This window comes from Anguilla anguilla, chromosome 8, assembly GCF_013347855.1.
Source record: "Anguilla anguilla isolate fAngAng1 chromosome 8, fAngAng1.pri, whole genome shotgun sequence".
NCBI lineage: Eukaryota > Metazoa > Chordata > Actinopteri > Anguilliformes > Anguillidae > Anguilla > Anguilla anguilla.
The window spans coordinates 55,849,163-55,869,162 of record NC_049208.1 but is presented as its reverse complement, the minus strand read 5'-3'; the positions used below and the strand labels follow the sequence as shown (position 1 = coordinate 55,869,162).

At 49.3% G+C, this 20,000-nt stretch overlaps 2 protein-coding genes across 5 annotated transcripts in view; one reads left to right on the top strand and one right to left on the bottom strand.

Annotated features, from left to right (window-relative positions):
- Positions 1 to 2,106, top strand: part of top2b (DNA topoisomerase II beta) — a 33,572-nt gene extending 31,466 nt beyond the window's left edge. For all 3 annotated transcript variants that reach the window (XM_035430918.1, XM_035430917.1, XM_035430919.1), the window contains 4 exons: positions 159 to 254; positions 363 to 488; positions 937 to 1,028; positions 1,523 to 2,106. In XM_035430918.1, coding sequence (XP_035286809.1) covers positions 159 to 254; positions 363 to 488; positions 937 to 1,028; positions 1,523 to 1,687 — 479 coding nt within the window. In that variant the 3' untranslated portion in view covers positions 1,688 to 2,106. The remainder of the gene's footprint in view (positions 1 to 158; positions 255 to 362; positions 489 to 936; positions 1,029 to 1,522) is intronic.
- Positions 2,107 to 6,731: 4,625 nt separating this feature from the next.
- The window catches only part of LOC118234410 (retinoic acid receptor beta-like), a 26,445-nt gene continuing 13,176 nt past the window's right edge, over positions 6,732 to 20,000 (bottom strand). For both annotated transcript variants that reach the window (XM_035430924.1, XM_035430926.1), the window contains 6 exons: positions 15,854 to 15,995; positions 12,820 to 12,980; positions 10,375 to 10,551; positions 9,794 to 9,998; positions 8,586 to 8,744; positions 6,732 to 7,100 (listed from right to left, as the gene is read on the bottom strand). In XM_035430924.1, the coding sequence (XP_035286815.1) occupies positions 6,871 to 7,100; positions 8,586 to 8,744; positions 9,794 to 9,998; positions 10,375 to 10,551; positions 12,820 to 12,980; positions 15,854 to 15,995 (1,074 nt within the window). In that variant the 3' untranslated portion in view covers positions 6,732 to 6,870. The remainder of the gene's footprint in view (positions 7,101 to 8,585; positions 8,745 to 9,793; positions 9,999 to 10,374; positions 10,552 to 12,819; positions 12,981 to 15,853; positions 15,996 to 20,000) is intronic.

Here is a 20,000-nt window from a genome sequence, read left to right as displayed (position 1 = left end):
CCGGCTTTACCTGCTGGGTTTACGCCCCGGGTTTACCTGCCGGGTTGTGTGTGAGTTTGTGCACGTGTGTGAGCACGTATGAGCGCGTGTGAGCATCTGTTAAAATGTGTGTGTGCGTGTCTATTAAAATGTGTGTGTTTGAAAACTGTTTCTCTCAGATGGCCTGAAGTTCGACAGCGACGAGGACGACAACAGACCCTCCTTCACATACTCCAGCAGCTCCACGTTCGAAAAGCCGACCGCAACAAAGAAAGGTAATCCCCTTAGCCACCACCAGGGGGCTCTCTAATGCAGCTAATCCATTAATTTCCTTATTCACCACCAGGGGGCTCTCTAATTTCAACCGTGTTTCCGTCTTGCAGCTAAGAAGCCAGCAGACAGCGCCCCCAAACCGAAGAAGGCCCCCAAACCCCCGAAGAAGCCCGACACGTCCATCTGGGACTCGGACTCGGACGGTGGTGAGCCCAAGAAGCCCGCGGCGCTCAAAGGTACGCTCTTGCCCCGCCCCCCTTCCCACAATCCCACAGTCTCCACCTGCAGATGAAATAGTACCACACTGACCTCTGCTTGAACCTGGAGCCGCTGTAAGCTCCAAACTGACAGGCCTGAGCAAACGTTATCTGCTTAGACGCTGATAATCTCAGCTGAGTGTCACCGATTGGCTTTCAGACTGATAATCACCAGGGAAACCGTGGTCCCTGTGTTGTTCAGCCACCTGTCTGCACTCAGAGGCGGCACGTCCCGTGCAGAGAGGGGTTTTTTGGGGTGGGCGTGGTGACTTTAGACACAAACTGTATTTAAAATTTTTCTATTTATTCTTTTAATTTTTTTTCTATTTAAGATTTCTATTTATTAACACGGTCACACTTCTGAAGACTCAGTGCTCTGAAACGCTCGTGTGTGCTGCTGGCTCACCTGTGTCTCTCTCTCTCTCAGGTAAAGGCAGGGGGAGGAAGAGGAAGCCGTCTGGCTCTGAGGAAGATGAGTACAGCCCTGTGAAGAAGACGGGGAAAACCCCCACCAACAGAGTGAGTGAGTGAGTGAGTGAGTGAGTGAGTGAGTGAGTGAGTGAGTGAGTGAGTGAGTGAGTGAGTGAGTGAGTGAGGGTGTGTCTGTGTGTGTGAGTGTGTCTTTGTCCCTCTGTGTGTGTGTGAGAGTGTGTATGAGTGTGTGCGTATATGTGTTTGTGTTTCTGTCGTGTGCAGTCAAAAGCTGATAAATGTTTGTCATATGCACACAGTGTGTGTGTAATGTGTGTGTAACGTGTGTGTGTGTGTGTGTGTGTGTCTGTTCGTGAGTGTGTGTGAGTGAGTGTGTGTGTGTGGGTGTGTGTCTGTCTGTCTGTGTGTCTGTTTGTCTGTGTGTCTGTGTGTGTGTGTGTGTGAGAGTGTGTATGAGTGTGTGCGTATGTGTTTGTGTTTCTGTGTCGTGTGCAGTCAAAAGCTGATAAATGTTTGTGTCATATGCATGCAGTGTGTGTGTAACGTGTGTGTAACGTGTGTGTGTGTTGCCGTGCGCTCAGAAGTCCAGAAAAGCCCCAGCGGATGAAGATGAGGATGAGGATGAGGACACAAACAGCGTCCAGCGGGCGGATGCCGCGTCGCGGGACAGGCCCGGGAGAGCCAAGAAAGAGGTCAAATACTTTGCCGAGTCGGACGAGGACGACCAGTACGACATGTTTGACTAGAGCGAACACACACACAAACTCACGCTCACGTACACACACACGCAATCACACTCACCGACGCACACCTAAACACACACACACACGCACACGTGCACACACACACGCACACCTAAACACACAGACACACACACACTCACACAAGCTCTCGTCCTTTGTCCTGCAGAATTTTGTACATTCTCCTTTTCTGTTTTTTTTTCTTTTTTGTGATGTTTAAGGCTTTCTACTGTGTAAGTGTTTTACACTTTTTATTATACATATACATTTTTTTTTAATCATTGAAAATGTTCTGTATTTGTCCCGAGCGGCTTTTAGAAGTGTAGAGTGCTGTGCCTATGCACATATTTTAACTGTTAAAAGTTACAGTTAATGTACCTTTTTTGAAATGAACTTGGAAGTAAACTTCATCAATTGTAAAGGACCTCTCGGGGTGTGTTGTGGCTATTTTGTTTAAATTCCCATCTTTTTATTATAGATGTCTGGTGCTTTTCCATCCAGGGTATGGATTCATGTAATATTAAATATGTATACATATACATACATACACTGTTGGTACTCTGGTTGAAGTGTAGCATTATGCTCAGTCTCTTATGACAAATATTGCTACATATTTAAACTTTGAAACAAGCTGTACTCATCTGTTTTTAAAATAAATATATTTTTATTTTTGCCAGGCGATTTCATGAAATAGATGAACAATATAGGAACATAAAAGCATCATTAATGTACAAACAAGCTGGTGAAAATACCCAACAAGATGCAACTAACAGTTCCAACAAATGGGTCACTGAGGAAACAAGGGAGTTATGGGTAATGTAGTTTAAATCAGACTCATCCCTGTACGGAGTCGTAAAAAAAATTGTCCTTACACAACTTCCAACAACAATTTAAGGTGGCGGCGAGTCCACAAAACGTCGACCCTTTTGATAATGTATTGACATGTTTCAGTCTAACATCACAAAAGATAAAATACATTTATTTTTATTTGTCAGGTGACATATTGCAATTAAAAACATGACTAACAGCTTAATTGCTATGTAAAATATGGAAATGTATTTTAGGATTATAAATGGATGAAAATATATTTTAATACCAAGTTTCCGTCCTCTGATTGTTGAGTTGATTGTGGACGGCTATTGGCTCACTGGGAAAATGTACAACTTACAACAAAGCTGATTTTACATATATATTTACATATGCTGTTTTAAAGACACCATCAGGTCAAAACACTTACATATTTAATCCAAGGCAATACATGAGCATGGTCACCATCTTTCTCCATACAGTGTATGCATTCCAGTAAACGCCACAGAACTTCATTTCTTGTTTTAAAATAAGTTGGTGTAGATTCCCGGGGATGCATTAAGTAAAGGACGCACGAGGCTTCACGGCCCAAAAAAGTGGGCGGAGCTGGCAGGTGTCAGTAGCGACGTGGCTGACCGGATCTAGGCTCGTATTGCCATGGAGAGCAGTATTCTGATTGTGTCACGTGAGTGACACCATGCAGCAGGTGCGCCGATCAGCGGGAAGGTTCCGTGAAGCCTCGCTCTCCTGGCACTCTTCCCCAAGTCCCGTCGGGAGCACCAGCCCACAGAGGGCGTTCTGTACATTTCTTTGCAGTGGAATAAATGCTGGTACTTGTACAAACATTCAATGGGCCAAGAAGTTCGTTAGGAACATGCCCTCGTCGGATCGCTGGTGGACGAGGCAGCTGCAGACAGTCCCTCCGAAGTTTCCCGTTTAGAAGCGTCATTTTACGAAGAGAATCCAAGCCACTGCGCGGAGTATGATGTCCGTGTAAGTCCTCGATATTTCACTGTTCCCATTCAAACACAATATCAGATGTCAGTGTTCGTAGATAAAGGTGCAAATTTTCCCCTGAACTGTCCGTTCTGTGGCGACATCGCTGTAGAGGTGAGGTAAGCAATACCCAGGACGAGGCCTTTTTTAATCCTTTGGGACTGCGTTATTGGGGGATAGCAGTCACATGACCCAACTGATTTTTGCTGATTTCCCCAAGTGAAATGATATGTAATCGAGCGTAGTATACTCATTGAAAGCAGATAATTGTTATCCTTTTATATACATTTTTATTTGTAATACCCTGCTACGATGGAATGTTGTTCAATACGTTATCCTTCCGTCAGTACTTCAGAACACAAAGTATTCATTTATAGAAAATAAAAAAGGAACATGCAAATCTATAATGTTCGGTAAACATGGGGATTGTTTGATTAATGTGAAGCAAATGCGAAAATTCCAGCGGTTTCCAAATTGCTACATCTAACCATAAAATCCAGTAACCGGCGGGTTAAGGTTTTCTGGTGTATGAAGTGATTTAGGCGCGGCATTTTTAAGTTCTTTGGCACGCTGTCCTGTCTTAGCTGGCACGACCAGCAGTGCTTAGTTGCGGTTTCTGCGACGTCAAGCTGACCAGTAGGCCTGTTTGTGTCCGTCACTGCCCCGCGTGTACAATTCTGGTCGGTGAGTGAATGAAAACTTCAAACAGAATCGCAGAAGCTGTGGGTTTGTGATTGTCCTCATCGCAATTAACACCTATCACCACACGATGGCGCTGTTGCTTTGCAACTCAAGGGTCACTGAGCGCTGTGCTCACAGCTATCAGCGATGATCTTCTAAAAAAACACAAAACAAAAAAAAAAAACAAGTGCGTTACCTTAATACTCAAATATTAGAAAACCACACGAGTTATGGGCTTCTTGTGGCCAAATAAAGCTTTGCTTATTATCTGTGCTAAAACGGAAATGATTATTGTGAAATTGAAGGTCGGGTTTTCCCATGTGTTAACCACCCGCTTCTTCACAGAGGCGAAATTATTATTATTATTTTTTTTTACTAACCCTGTTGCTCCAAATTGCACGGCACACCTGTGAGCTTCTGGTGAATCTAACTACCAACCGATAAATTGGCGATAGGAGAGTCGTTATTGATTTGAACCAGTGTCGAGGACATTTCCCTGTACAACAAAATAATACGACTGTATTAAATCAGGGCCTTGCTAATAATAGCTATAGGACAGACCCACCCATTTTGGGATTTCTGAACTGTGCTGAGTCTCGTTTAAATGTACGTGGCCTACCCACGAGATTTATACTGAACACTGAGGGCTTTGTTGCCAAACATTAAAATCACAGCGTCAATCAACTTTAATGCGCAGCGAGATCGCTTATATGGATTGCAATGTCCCGAGTTCTACTGCGAAAAAAATGTGATTGCGGTCATGTGTTCATTTCAAACTGTGACCAGAATCCGACGAGCATGTGTGTGCTCCCACTTTTAAGGAGCGATGGTCTCATTTATATACTGCGTGTAAGCGCTCTCTCCCACACTTCACTATGGAAATGAAACCCTAAGCAGTCACCACCAAAGATGGTGACTTTTTTTTCTTTACTAGCCTGAAAATAACCTTAAAATCCCTAGTTTGTCTTGTTTACAATTTTGTTTACAATTTTTGTCTTAGTTGATTTTTCTTTGAGTTTTTTACTTTAAAGGAATGTACTTTAGTTTTAGGAATTTAGAACCAATAAAGACAAGAATCCAGAACAGATCTGCCTGTCTGGTTGGTTTGCAGTTTTGCTGGGGATGACTTAAGCTGGCTAAATTCCTGGTTTAACCTTAAATGTTTTAAAGCGGGTTTAAGTTAGCTTTTAAGAAGACTTCAAAGGTTTTTTTTTTTTTTCAATTTTGTATAAGTAGTTATGGAGAATCCTAACCTTATTGGTGTGGACTGTGTCCATAGGATGTTTAACAAACTATTTTGCCAGTTTGGCTAGTTTACTGCCAGCCCAGTCTGTGTATTCAGCTTCCATACAGGAGAGGTAGACCGTGTGACTGAAGAAAGGCTTTAATTACACTCACGAGTCAGCGTCCTTTCAAAGCTGCACTTGTTTTTCTCTTTTTTTATGCATCTCAAGCACTTAACTCAGTCTTAACTGTGCATCATGAATTCCTGAAATAAACTGTATACACTGTATTCTATCACCTTGTTACTGTGACTGTTGAGGATCCAAAGCCCATTGAACCTTATGCCGAACTGGGCCACCCCTGGTTTTGCTCGATGGAAAATAAGCCAGTTGCAGCACGTGGACCTGGCTAAAGCTAACGGGCTAGCTAACGATCAAACGTCAATCACACTCACTGCTGCTGTTGGGGAAATAGGCTGTACCTAGGAGCTAGATACTCAACCTGAATTGACTCAAGGAAAATATAAAACTAAGGTCTGTCAGTGGGAAAAGATGAGAGCTACACAAGTCGCATTAGGTAAATGTCGTAGGTGGAGGAATCGCATTACTGCATTATTCAACCCCCCCCCCCCTCCCCAATCAACCCAATTCACCCTGTCTTCAGTGTATACAAGCCCTCCAACACTCAGGTGTTCCAGAGTCACTAAGCAACAACTGACATGGCTTCTGAATTTGAATACGAGCCAAGGTCCTAATTCAGTTAGGTTTTCCTCCGCAACTAATATCTATGGCTTTTCCTACACAGTGTGGGGGGGGGGGAGGTCTGTGGATACGCAAACAAACCCCTTCCAAGTAATGATGTGACAACATTGTTTTAAACAAATACAACTTTAAACATATTGACGCATATAAAATGTACTTCAATACACCTATGAATGTGAGAAACATTCTGTTTTTAAGGAACACTGACAGTGGGACCAATCTTTACCTCAGCCTGGAGCTTTCTGCTTCGCCTCTCGTCCCCTAAGGGCTGCCCTTCGCTGGGTTTTAGGTTTGATCGAGCTGTTCCTGGATCAGGACTGGAAATCACACACATTCCTCCTGTTTAATTCTCAACTTTTAATTCTTTTAACTTTTAAAGTCCTCATAATTGTGTCCAGCTGACAGCTCAATCAAACCTGTTTAACTTGAGTCCCCACCCCCCCACCAGGACAGAGAGATTGTGGAAGGGGGGCCTAACCAAGATAGACTGAGTGAAAATCAGATTTAACCCCCCCCCCCCCCTCCCCTAAGAGGGTGGGATATGGGGGAGAGGCAGAGCCTCTGCTCAGTCATGCAGTAGAAGCAGATATGGACATAGCGCCCCCCACAGGCTGGGAGTGTAACACACATCAGTGGTCCTGTTCAGAAAATAAAACAAACAAAAGAGAAGAAGAAGGTTAAAGCAGAGAGATTTGAGCTCTGGGCGTGCGACACCCCACTTTAGGAGAGTGAGAGAGGTTCTGGTTCCGGGTTGCTCTGTGGCCCCGGGGTGGAGGGGCGGGGCGTGGGCCTGGATTTGGGCGGTGCGCTGGGGGACCCGCTGGCTTGTTCCTCCTCCTCCTCCTGCTGCTCCTCCTCCTCCTGCTCCTCTAGGTTCTCGAGCATCTCCTGGATCAGGGGCGGCATCAAACCTGGGATCTCCATTTTCAGCGAGATCACCCGCTCTGCACCTGCAACACCCCAACCACACCGTCACTGACTCCACCCAGAGAGCCACACCTGTCACTGACTCCACCCACAGAACCACACCCTGTCACTGACTCCACCCAGAGAGCCACACTGTCACTGACTCCACCCAGGGAACCACACCCCATCACTGAGTCCACCCACAGAAACTCCACCCCATCACTGACTCCACCCACAGAGCCACACCCCCGTCACTGACTCCACCCACAGAACCACACCCCATCACTGACTCCACCCAGAGAGCCACACCGTCACTGACTCCACCCAGAGAGCCACACCGTCACTTACTCCACCCAGAGAGCCACACCCCCATCACTGACTCCACCCAGAGAGCCACACCTGTCACTGACTCCACCCACAGAACCACACCCCATCACTGACTCCACCCAGAGAGCCACACCCCCGTCACTGACTCCACCCACAGAGCCACACCCCTGTCACTGACTCCACCCACAGAGCCACACCCCTGTCACTGACTCCACTCACAGAACCACACCCCATCACTGACTCCACCCACAGAGCCACACCCCGTTATTGACTCCACCCAGAGAGCCACACCCCCATCACTGACTCCACCCACAGAACCACACCCCATCACTGACTCCACCCACAGAGCCACACCCTGTCACTGACTCCACCCAGAGCCACACCCCCATCACTGACTCCACCCACAGAACCACACCCCCATCACTGACTCCACCCACAGAGACACACCATCACTGACTCCACCCAGAGAGCCACAAACCCCGTTTCCTGTTAGCGGGAGGGTGAGGGTTTTGGGGAGTGTCCTGTCTCCTGTTAGCGGGAGGGTGAGGGTTTTGGGGAGTGTCCTGTCTCCTGTTAGTGGGAGGGTGAGGGTTTTGGGGAGTGTCCTGTCTCCTGTTAGCGGGAGGGTGAGGGTTTTGGGGAGTGTCCTGTCTCCTGTTAGCGGGAGGGTGAGGGTTTTGGGCAGTGTCCTGTCTCCTGTTAGCGGGAGGGTGAGGGTTTTGGGGAGTGTCCTGTCTCCTGTTAGCGGGAGGGTGAGGGTTTTGGGGAGTGTCCTGTCTCCTGTTAGCGGGAGGGTGAGGGTTTTGGGGAGTGTCCTGTCTCCTGTTAGCGGGAGGGTGAGGGTTTTGGGGAGTGTCCTGTCTCCTGTTAGTGGGAGGGTGAGGGTTTTGGGGAGTGTCCTGTTTCCTGTTAGCAGGAGGGTGAGGGTTTTGGGGAGTGTCCTGTCTCCTGTTAGTGGGAGGGTGAGGGTTTTGGGGAATGTCCTGTCTCCTGTTAGCAGGAGGGTGAGGGTTTTGGGGAATGTCCTGTCTCCTGTTAGTGGGAGGGTGAGGGTTTTGGGGAGTGTCCTGTCTCCTGTTAGCGGGAGGGTGAGGGTTTTGGGGAATGTCCTGTCTCCTGTTAGCGGGAGGGTGAGGGTTTTGGGGAGTGTCCTGTCTCCTGTTAGCAGGAGGGTGAGGTGCACCGGTTTCAGGCGGCCTTACCTTTGGCACTAATGCTGCGCAGGTCAGTGATCTTCATCAGGGTCTTGGGGAACATGTGGGGCATGCTGGGACGACGTTTGCGGACGTAGATCTTCAGCGCCTCCAGCAGGGGCTCCTGCAGCTGATCGACCCGCGACGGCTCCTCCAGGTCCTGCCGGTCTGAAACGCAAGCCCCGCCCCCCACTGTGAGGTCACATCCTGCCCCCGCCCACTACCACCTGCCGCACATCAGCATTGTGACGTTACATCCCGGAAAAAGCAAGTGACTGCTATACCGCTCTTAACCAGGAGGTGGCAGTGTGATTATTTAAAACATCTCCACGCAATCATTTTCAATGCGGCTCAGCTTTTGGTTGCTCAAAATCGTGTGATATTTCATCAGATTCAGACATTTTGGGCCTCAGATCTGAGAGATTCGGCACGTCGGGAATACGCTTGTCCACATTACGGGTTTTACATTACAGTTTCACTGTCTGACATTTCATCCAGAGCTGCACTGTTTACCCTGGGTGGGGGGGGCACCGTCTAACACACCCCTACAACCAGCCCCCCCGTCATGCCAATGAGTAACCTGCTTAAATCAACCCGCCCCCCACCGCTGACCACAATGACGGTACATTCCTGCCCTATAGGATGGTAACCTCTTTCCTGTGGATTCAGGAGGACCACAATGTCTGCAGGTTTAACTCCAGTCCTGGGGGGCCGCAGCTACTGCAGGGTTAACCCCAGTCCTGGAGGGCCGCAGCTACTGCAGGTTTAACTCCAGTCCTGGAGGGCCAGAGTGTCTGTAGGTTTAACTCCAGTCCTGTAGGGGGCGCTGCGTCTGCAGGTTTAACTCCAGTCCTGGAGGGCCGCAGTGTCTGCAGGTTTAACTCCAGTCCTGGAGGGCCGCAGTGTCTGCAGGTTTAACTCCAGTCCTGGAGGGGGCGCTGTGTCTGCAGGTTTAACTCCAGTCCTGGAGGGCAGCAGTGTCTGCAGGTTTAACTCCAGTCCTGGAGGGCCGCAGTGTCTGCAGGTTTAACTCCAGTCCTGGAGGGCCGCAGTGTCTGCAAGTTTAACTCCAGCCCTGGAGGGGGCGTTGTGACTACAGGTTTCTGGTCTAAGCCCTGTTTTATGGTGCAGTACGCTGACTGCAGCGCTATCAGACTCCACACAGCCGAGTGGAGTGCAGTAGGCTGCTTTACGCAGCGGGGGGCGCTGTAGCCCACCTCCGGAGATGAGGCAGATGGCGCTGAGCAGGCCGGTCTCGGTGTCGTCCATCTGGATGGGCAGCAGCTGGCCAGCGAAGGCGAACACCAGGTCGGTGAGCGGCCCGAAGCCGGCGTTGTGCATCTGCGTGCGGTTCAGCGTCAGGCCGTCCGAGAAGGTCATGGTGTCCTGGTCCGGCGTGTAGCGTGTGCAGATGCGCAGGATCTGGGGGGGGGGGGGGGGGGGGTCAACTTACATTCCAACTCCAATTCAGTTCAAATCAGAAAATCAGCTGAAATTTGATTAATGACTACAAGATAAAATCACCCATAATGCATTACGGGCATTTGGCATTGCTCTCCCATTTTTGGACCTTATTATTATTATTAGTCTTTCATAAACTGCAATAAATAGATAAATGTCCTTTGATATGACTAAAATCACCCTGTCCAAACGTGAACAGACTGTTCGCTGCATATTACGCCATCCTTTAGTCTCGGAATGTTTCTGAATCATCTGGCACCGCGGAGGTGGAAGGACAGGTACGGGACAGGTATGGGACAGGTACGGGACGTCCCACCGCCCGGGGACCGGGCCTCACCAGGATGTCCAGACAGGCGGATTTCAGGAGGGTGATCTGGTCGGCGATGGTCAGCCCGGTGAAGCCCGGCACTCGTTTGGCAAACTCCACGATTTTGATGATGCACTTGGTGGACAGCTCGCTGAACTTGTCCCACAGCCCGAGGTCCAGCCGCACCCGGTGCTCTGCACTCGAGTTCTGAGGGTAGGAGGAGCAGAGATGGGGGAGAGGGATGGAGAGAGGAGAGAGAGGGGAGAGAGGGGACATGGGAGGGAGAGTGTGAGGAGGGATGCTGCGAGACGTGCGTGTGTACCTGCCTGCGTGCATGCGTGCGTGCCTGCATGCCTGCGTACCTGCGTGCCTGCGTGCGTGCGTGCCTGCGTGCCTGCGTGCGTGCGTGCCTGCGTGCCTGCATGCGTGCCTGCGTGCGTGCGTGCGTGCGTGCGTGTCCTAAAAGGCTGCAGCACGTTTCAGAATCACAAACTCGCACCTGTAATCTTCACACGCGTCAGACTCACAACCGCGTCAGACTCGCTTTTTCAAAAACACAGGGCCACAACTATGTGGACTCTGAATAAGAAACAAACTTAAATCACAAAGACTTGAATATTTCACAGCCATACGGAGTTAATCTTCCATCGATAACGAGGGGGGACAACTTCTCGCAGTCAGCAAGCGACGATATTACACTTTGAGCAAACATCACGGGATGTTACCTTCCAGTTGTTGCGATCCATTAGAGAAAGATTCTCTAAAAAAAAGAAAAGTAGCCATAAAAAACTGCCTCCTCCAGCAAGTCTTAAAATCTGGTCCCTCGGAGCGGGTAACGTGGGCGTGTCTGTGCAGAGAGCATTATCTACGTCCCAGATCCTTCACCTCACACAAAGCGGCTTTTCAGAGCGAATCTGTCGATCGCTACGGCCTGGAGTCACAGGACCCGCGAGGCGCACGGATGACCCATGTGTGCACAGAATTACTGACAATAAGAAAAGGTCAGTTCTTTTTATGTTGGGAAAATAAGAGCGCGGATCACGGTCACCGATTGTGGCTGTGGCCTGCAGCCACACACTTAACATCTGACCCGTTTCGCTAATACAATGCGCGGTTTCTAAATGTGCGGCCGACTACACAACAGTGCACAGAAAGCCGGAGAATCTCTCCTGGAGGCGAGGACCTGACCGACGCCACCAGGGTACGATGAACGGTCCGGTCAGAGAGAACAGCCAGCAGCAGACTGGTGTGAAATGGCAGCCATTTTTGAAGCTGCCGATCTGGTCTGTTATTCACACTGACATTGACCCAGATCTTCTTCATGCCCCCCCCCCCCCCCCACGTGTATCTGTAAGTCCCATTCTTATTCTTAAAAATTTCCAATTTTTTTTTGTTGACTTAACTACACTCGTGCATCATTGCCATGCTGTCCACACACGGAACGCTAAGCAATGCAACCAATCCACAGCCAAAACCGGGCAGTATAGCACATAATATCTCTGCCTGAAAACAACTGGGGACCTGTAGGGTCTCTCATTGATAACTGGTGACCTGTAGGGTCTCTCATTGATAACTGGTGACCTGTAGGGTCTCTCAGTGATAACTGCTAACCTGTAGGGTCCCTCATTGATAACTGGTGACCTGTAGGGTCTCTCATTGATAACTGGGGACCCATAGGGTCTCTCAGTGATAACTGGTGACCCATAGGGTCTCTCAGTGATAACTGCTAACCTGTAGGGTCCCTCATTGATAACTGGTGACCTGTAGGGTCTCTCAGTGATAACTGGTGACCTGTAGGGTCCCTCAGTGATAACTGGTGACCTGTAGGGTCTCTCAGTGATAACTGGTGACCCATAGGGTCTCTCAGTGATAACTGCTAACCTGTAGGGTCTCTCGGTAATAACTCCTAACCTGTAGGGTCCCTCATTGATAACTGGTGATGCCGTGGGCGTGTCCCCGTGTTAGTGGGCGTATCCCAGCGTACTCACCGTGGTGCGCTTGCCCAGCGTACTCACCGTGGTGCACTTGCCCAGCGTACTCACCGTGGTGCACTTGCCCAGCGTACTCACCGTGGTGCACTTGCTCCAGCGTACTCACCGTGGTGCACTTGCCCAGCGTACTCACCGTGGTGCACTTGCCCAGCGTACTCACCGTGGTGCACTTGCCCAGGATACTCACTGTGGTGCACTTGCCCAGCGTACTCACCGTGGTGTACTTGCCCAGCGTACTCACCGTGGTGCACTTGCCCAGCGTACTCACCGTGGTGCACTTGCCCAGCGTACTCACCGTGGTGCACTTGCCCAGGATACTCACTGTGGTGCACTTGCCCAGCGTACTCACCGTGGTGCACTTGCCCAGGATACTCACTGTGGTGTACTTGCCCAGCGTACTCACCGTGGTGTACTTGCCCAGCGTACTCACCGTGGTGTACTTGCCCAGCGTACTCACCGTGGTGTACTTGCCCAGCGTACTCACCGTGGTGTACTTGCCCAGCTGGCCCAGGGAGGGAAAGGTCTCCTGGTGTGCTTTTCGGATCCTCTCCACAATGGTCTCCAGCTCGCTCGTTAGCTCGTAGCGCTCCGCTAGCTCTCTCCTCGGACTCTCCTTCCGCTTCTTATTCCGGTCATTTCTGACCGCTGGGGGGTGGGGTGGGATGGGGGGGGGGGGGTGAGACATAAACATGGATTGAACCACCTTTATTGTTTTCATTTGGCGGGGCGGCAGGGGGGGGGGGGGTCTGACGTAGTCCTTTTAGCACCGGACAGTGAATGGAATACTCAGCAGTGATTTTAGCATGTGCCCACAGCACATTAGTACCCACAATCCCCATTAACATGCCGCTCACGTCTCTCCTGTTTACGTGTGTTGCCACTACAACCACTTATGGATAATTCTGTGCTGACGTAGATTCCCATGCAGTTTGCCCCTAAATTGGGTTATTATTAATGAGCTGCTTTTTAAAGTTCAGCAGAATCAGCTCTCAAACCTCCATGTTCAGAGTCTACAACTTTTTAAAATTTCACTAATAGTTTGGGTCAGTTAGCAAACTGCAGTGAATTTACTCATGGAAATGACTCGTGTGCGTTCAAATATTTATTTATAATTAGAATATGGAAATAACAATACTCCAATACGTATTTAATCTGGCTATGGCGTATAAACATCCATTATCTATACCCGCTTATCCTGGGGAGGGTCGCCGGGGGTGCTGGAGCCTATCCCAGCATGCATTGGGCAAGAGGCAGGAATACAGCCTGGACAGGCTGCAAATCTATCGCAGGGCACACTCACCATTCACTCACACACTCACACCTATGGGCAATTTAGAGTCTCCAATCAGCCTACCTGCATGTCTCTGGACCCTGGGAGAAAACCGAGAACCCGGAGATAACCCATGCAGACACGGGGAGAGCATGCAAACCAAAAGGCCCAGGCCTGGTACACACTGCCCCACCCTGCTGCCCGGAGTACATACGGTGTAGTAAAAGTTTTTCTACGGGTAATGGGGGGAACAAAAAACTGACAAACTGGCCAATGAAAACGCACTGAAGTGACTTGTTTGACATGTCAGCTCAGCGGAACCGGGGACAGTGGACTGCCCGGGGCAATCAGAACCCAGGCAACCCACTGAGAGGCCCTCCACTCCACTCAGGAAACCTTGGCAGCTGTGGGTGCCATGGCAACAGGCCCCTCCCTCTCTTCCTCCTCGGGTGGCTCCTCGCTTGCATTGGAGAGAAGGCCGGTGGCGGTGGCAGGTTCCCCAAAGCCGCCATTCCCCCCCCCCAGGACTGTGGCGGGGGGGGGGCATCCATCCGGGGCCGCCGCACCGAGGTCCCCGGCCGCCCACTCCTTAACATTCTGAGTCTTAATACAACCCCCCCACCCCCCTCACCATCAGGCTCATTCACCTGGCAATGCCTGCGGAAGCACGCTTTCCCACAGGATGTGACGTCACACAGGAAGGAACGCGGCGGGGCGTGGCAGGGCTGGAAAACCCGTGCACCTGCTCACAAAGGCTGGAAACTGACCCTCACTGCGCGTTCTTTAAAACCGATCCTAGTAACGATTCACTGATTCAGCAATAAAGACTCAACGATTCAGCAGCAACGAGCAGACAATCCCACAATGACGTTTTGGCAATAACAACTCAATGATTTGATAAAGACTAATCGATTCGGCAATAACGTTTCCCCAATAATGACTCAATGATTCAGCAATAACAGCTCAACGATTCAGCATTAACAACTCAATCATTCAGCATTAATGACTCAATGATTCGGCATTCACGACTCAATGATTCAGCATTAATGACTCAATGATTCGGCATTAATGACTCAATGATTCGGCATTCACGACTCAATGATTCAGCATTAATGACTCAATGATTCAGTGAAAGCCATTCAGAAATATTGACTCAACAATTCAGCCATAATGATTCATTCTTTTATTACTGCTGAATCGTTGAATCGTTCATTCTGTTATTACTGCTGAATCGTTGAATCGTTCATTCTGTTATTACTGCTGAATCGTTGAATCGTTCATTCTGTTATTACTGCTGAATCGTTGAATCGTTCATTCTGTTATTACTGCTGAATCGTTGAATCGTTCATTCTGTTATTACTGCTGAATCGTTGACATTGCCGTGGCACAATTTAGCATTCGTTCTTTGACCTGTCAATCCTGCATAGGATGGTTAAACTTGGCACCCTGATTGGTCAGATAAAACATGGCACTCCTGATTGGTTGGATTGATTGGTGTTTGACACCTTCAACCAACACTTCCCTGGACCTCTGCTTGCAAACCCCCAAAATACTTTTGTCTTCCTCTGAAGAGCACTTTGAGAAGATTTCCACACACACGGTGAGCTGCATCACACGTTAAAAATGACAGCGAGGTCAAACAGAGGTCGTTTTCTACCGCAGAGGAACGCACAGTGGAATAGCGGTGCTCGGCTACGCTACTGAGCATGCTCAGAACTGAGGCCCCGCAGATCTTTACACTGATGGGGGGGGGAGGGGCATGACATTTAGGAAGAGCCACATCGCCCCCAGCGATCAATTCCCCTCCACCCGAATCACCGCGACTGGGACGCCAGCAAACATTCAGTCAGCCCCCCGGGCAGAGAAATAAATGGGATTTAAAACCTGCAGATGGGCAACATTAATCACAAGCGGGGCACTGGGACCCCTGAGGGTACCCCCCACCCCCACCCCTCATTCCCCCACTTGGATAAACTATCTCTGTCCTTTAAACACCCCGCCCCTGCCCCACACACACCCTTTACAAGCCTACACATCATGCCTCAGTGGGAAAGATATCATAACTAATAACTGTGTAAAACAGGTTGGTGTTTAAATCAATGGACTGAGACCTGGGACACAAAAAGGAAAAAAGAGCAACAGAGAAACAGCCATGCACAGCTTTTATTTGGGGGGGGGGGGCGTAGGTTCAGGGCGGGGGTGGGGTTCAGGGTGGGGTTTAGGGTGGGGTGTAGGGTGCGGGACTCACACTCTTTGGACATCCCCACACCGAAGCACTTCTGCAGACGGCAGAACTGGCACCTGTTCCTGGTGACTTTGTTAATGATACAGCTCCTCTCTCTGTGACAGGTGTACATCATGTTCTTCTGTATACTCCTGCGGAAGAAGCCCTGCACAGGGGGAGGGGGGGAGGAGGGAGTGGGAGGAAGAAAAGAGAAATCAATCTTTCAGTTATTCAGACAAATCCAACAATCCAGAGTCTTGTTGTGTCAACAGGTGCTGAATTCAATCAATCAATCAATCAGCCAGCCAGCCAGCCAGTCAATCAATCAAGGCTATTTGAGGGAAGGGGAGAGAGAAAGGGAGAGAGAAAGGCTGCACAATATGTAGCTACCTGCCACAGCTTGAGGGGCAGTTATGATCCTTAATAAATTATAATGAATTGTTATAATAAATTATAATGAATTGTCATGTGTTTTATTTATTTATTTTGTTGCCATTTTCTCCCATTTTTCTCCCCAATTTAGTCATTCTACCAATTCCCTGTGTGTATCACACAGTCCTGGTCGATGCGCTATCCTCTGTCGGTCTGGGGAGAGTGTAGACTACCACATGCCTCCTCCGATACATGTGGAGTCGCCAGCCGCTTCTTTTCACCTGACAGCGAGGAGTTTCACTGGGAGAGCATAACGTGCACTGAGGTTCACGCTATCTCCCCCAGATCCCCTCCCTGCTGAACAGGCACCCCGACAAACCAGTAGGAGTCACTAATGCAATGATCAGGACTCGTACCCTCATCGGCTTCCCACCCATGAACACTGCCAACTGTGTTCGTAGTAACGTCTGACCAAGCCGGAAGTACCGCTGCCGGGGGCTGAACCCGGGTCTCTGCGGTGGTAGGCCAGTGCTTTTACCTCATGTGTTGTTTTATTAATGTTGTTCTTAAGTACATGTATCTGCATGTACTTGTTAATTGTTTTTTTACCGGTGGCATTACACTGTGTTATGTACATTGCAATGTGTTTAGTCAAGCATTGGCAACATGTAGACTGAAAAATGAATCTGAATTTAATTGAATTGAGAGAGAGAGAGAGAGGGAGAGGGATGGTGGAGAGAGGGGGAGAGGGATGGTGGAGAGAGGGGGAGAGTGATGGGGGAGAGGGATGGTGGAGAGAGGGGGAGAGTGATGGGGGAGAGAGGGGGAGAGGGATGGGAGGAGAGAGGGAGAGAGAGGGAGAGAGAGAGAGAGAGAGAGAGAGAGAGAGAGATTGTATACTGGATGAGGATGAGACCTGTAGGAGGCATGCTTCTCTGGCACACAGCAGGCTCACAGCTGTCAGGTGAGAGGTGGGGTTCTTATGGGGGGGGGGGGGTCAGGGGGCGTAACTGGAGTGATGGAAACAGAGGGTCCTGTGTTTCAGCATTAAGCTGGCCAAAATGAAATACACACACACATACGTGCACACGCATGCACACACACAGACATCAGTGCTGTATGTATTTTCAAATCTGTATTTTTATTTTAAACTTCCTTTAAACATGAGTTTCCATGCTCATGGTCGTCATGACAGTACCTGTTTGTATTTCATATTTAAAATGCCCCTGGAAGGGTTTTTAATGGGAGACCCGTGTACTCTATGATCCAAACTAAAGTGGAACTGGCCCTCGACTATCTTATAAAATGAAAACCTCTGAACTTTGGTGACGTATCAAGGGCTGCTATTATCTGTCTGTATGTACTTTTGCCGAATTTGTGCACCTTTACCTGTATTTGCGATTCTAAAATGTGTTCGGGACGTTTCTGGCTGTGGCACTGTTTCTGTGTGGGGAAGGCTGGGTGCGGCTGCAGACCTAGCTAGCGAAGAAGTCCAAATGCAGCAAAGCAAAAAGACCACAGGGCTCGTTCAAGAGAGTTAACTAGAATAAACTCCCTTCGGTGGCGCCAGCTGCAGGTCGCCACGGGCATTAACAGCAGCGTGGAGCCGCTCGCTATCTGCGGGACCTGAACATCACCTGTTAGGAACATTACCTGTTAGGATCATCACCTGCACTGTGAAGCGGGCAGCAATAACCAGGGTTCCAATGATAATACCGCTATCACATTCTGCATAATGGAATTAATTAAGCTATAATTTAATCTGTTCTCTTACTGTTGTTCACAGCTGCTTTGTTCATGGTACTAACATTACCTGAAGTTATCCAGCTAGCTCTGTTAGGCGGGTAGCTAACTCTGCGGGAGTGGTTGGGGCTGAAGACAGAGGAGGAGAGTTCTTTGACTGTAAACACAGGCTATGCATAGCAGTGACTATGCTCACATTTTCAGTTATGGTGGTTTTGGCAACATCTGTGGTGACTGGTCACAAACGTTCACTTTCACACTCCAAATACCAGAGTTCCATTCGAAACTAAGCTATTCGACCACTAGGAGCTCATCAAGTGCTTATTTCTCTCGGAAGATAATTCAGTGACAGTGTATTTTAGAGAAAAGACTGCCTCGAGTCTGACATGGTAATACTGAGCAGCATATCAAACCTCATTTTAAAGGCTTTTTGGATTTCAGACGCTTTCTCTCTCGCATTCAGCAAGTTCCTGTGCGTGCGTCGTCATATTTGAGTCCTTGGCTGGATTGCACCGACACCCCCAATGGAAAACAGCACAGAGAGGAGCAGATACAGAACGCAAACACACTGAATCGCTATCGCTACAGACACGCCAGCGTGGAAAACAGCACAGAGAGGAGCAGATACAGAACGCAAACACACTGAATCGCTATCGCTACAGACACGCCAGCGTGGAAAACAGCACAGAGAGGAGCAGATACAGAACGCAAACACACTGAATCGCTATCGCTACAGACACGCCAGCGTGGAAAACAGCACAGAGAGGAGCAGATACAGAACGCAAACCCACTGAATCGCTATCGCTACAGACACTTTTTTATTAGGAAAAGATGAAGGACTTTGAGTGTTTCCCTCTGCTCGTGTTGTGGCGAGTCACGCTTGTGATGAGAGTAAACGGAGAAAGAGAAACGCAGCGTTTCACTGCAAATGCAGGCATGGCTGAATCGCTACCTGTACACCTGTACACAGGTTCACCCACAGACAGCTGGAACACAAACGTTTAAACCCACACCTAAACACACACTCTCGCACGCACACACACCTAAACACACACACTCTCGCACGCACACACACCTAAACACACACACTCTCGCACGCACACACACCTAAACACACACACTCTCGCACGCACACACACACACACCTAAACACACACTCTCTCGCACGCACACGCACACACACCTAAACACACACTCTCTCGCACGCACACACACCTAAACACACTCTCTCGCACGCACACGCACACACACCTAAACACACTCTCTCGCACGCACACACACCTAAACACACACTCTCTCGCACGCACACGCACACACACCTAAACACACACTCTCTCGCACGCACACACACCTAAACACACTCTCTCGCACGCACACGCACACACACCTAAACACACTCTCTCGCACGCACACACACCTAAACACACTCTCGCACGCACACGCACACACACCTAAACACACTCTCTCGCACGCACACACACCTAAACACACTCTCTCGCACGCACACACACACACACCTAAACACACACTCTCTCGCACGCACACACACCTAAACACACACACTCTCTCGCACGCACACACACACACACCTAAACACACACTCTCTCGCACGCACACACACCTAAACACACACACTCTCGCACGCACACACACCTAAACACACACTCTCTCGCACGCACACACACCTAAACACACACTCTCGCACGCACACACACCTAAACACACACTCTCTCGCACGCACACACACACACACCTAAACACACACTCTCTCGCACGCACACACACCTAAACACACACTCTCTCGCACGCACACACACACACACCTAAACACACACACTCTCGCGCACACACACACACCTAAACACACACTCTCTCGCACGCACACACACACACACACCTAAACACACACTCTCTCGCACGCACACACACCTAAACACACACTCTCTCGCACACACACACACCTAAACACACACTCTCTCGCATGCACACACACACACACACACACCTAAACACACACTCTCTCGCATGCACACACACACACACCTAAACACACACA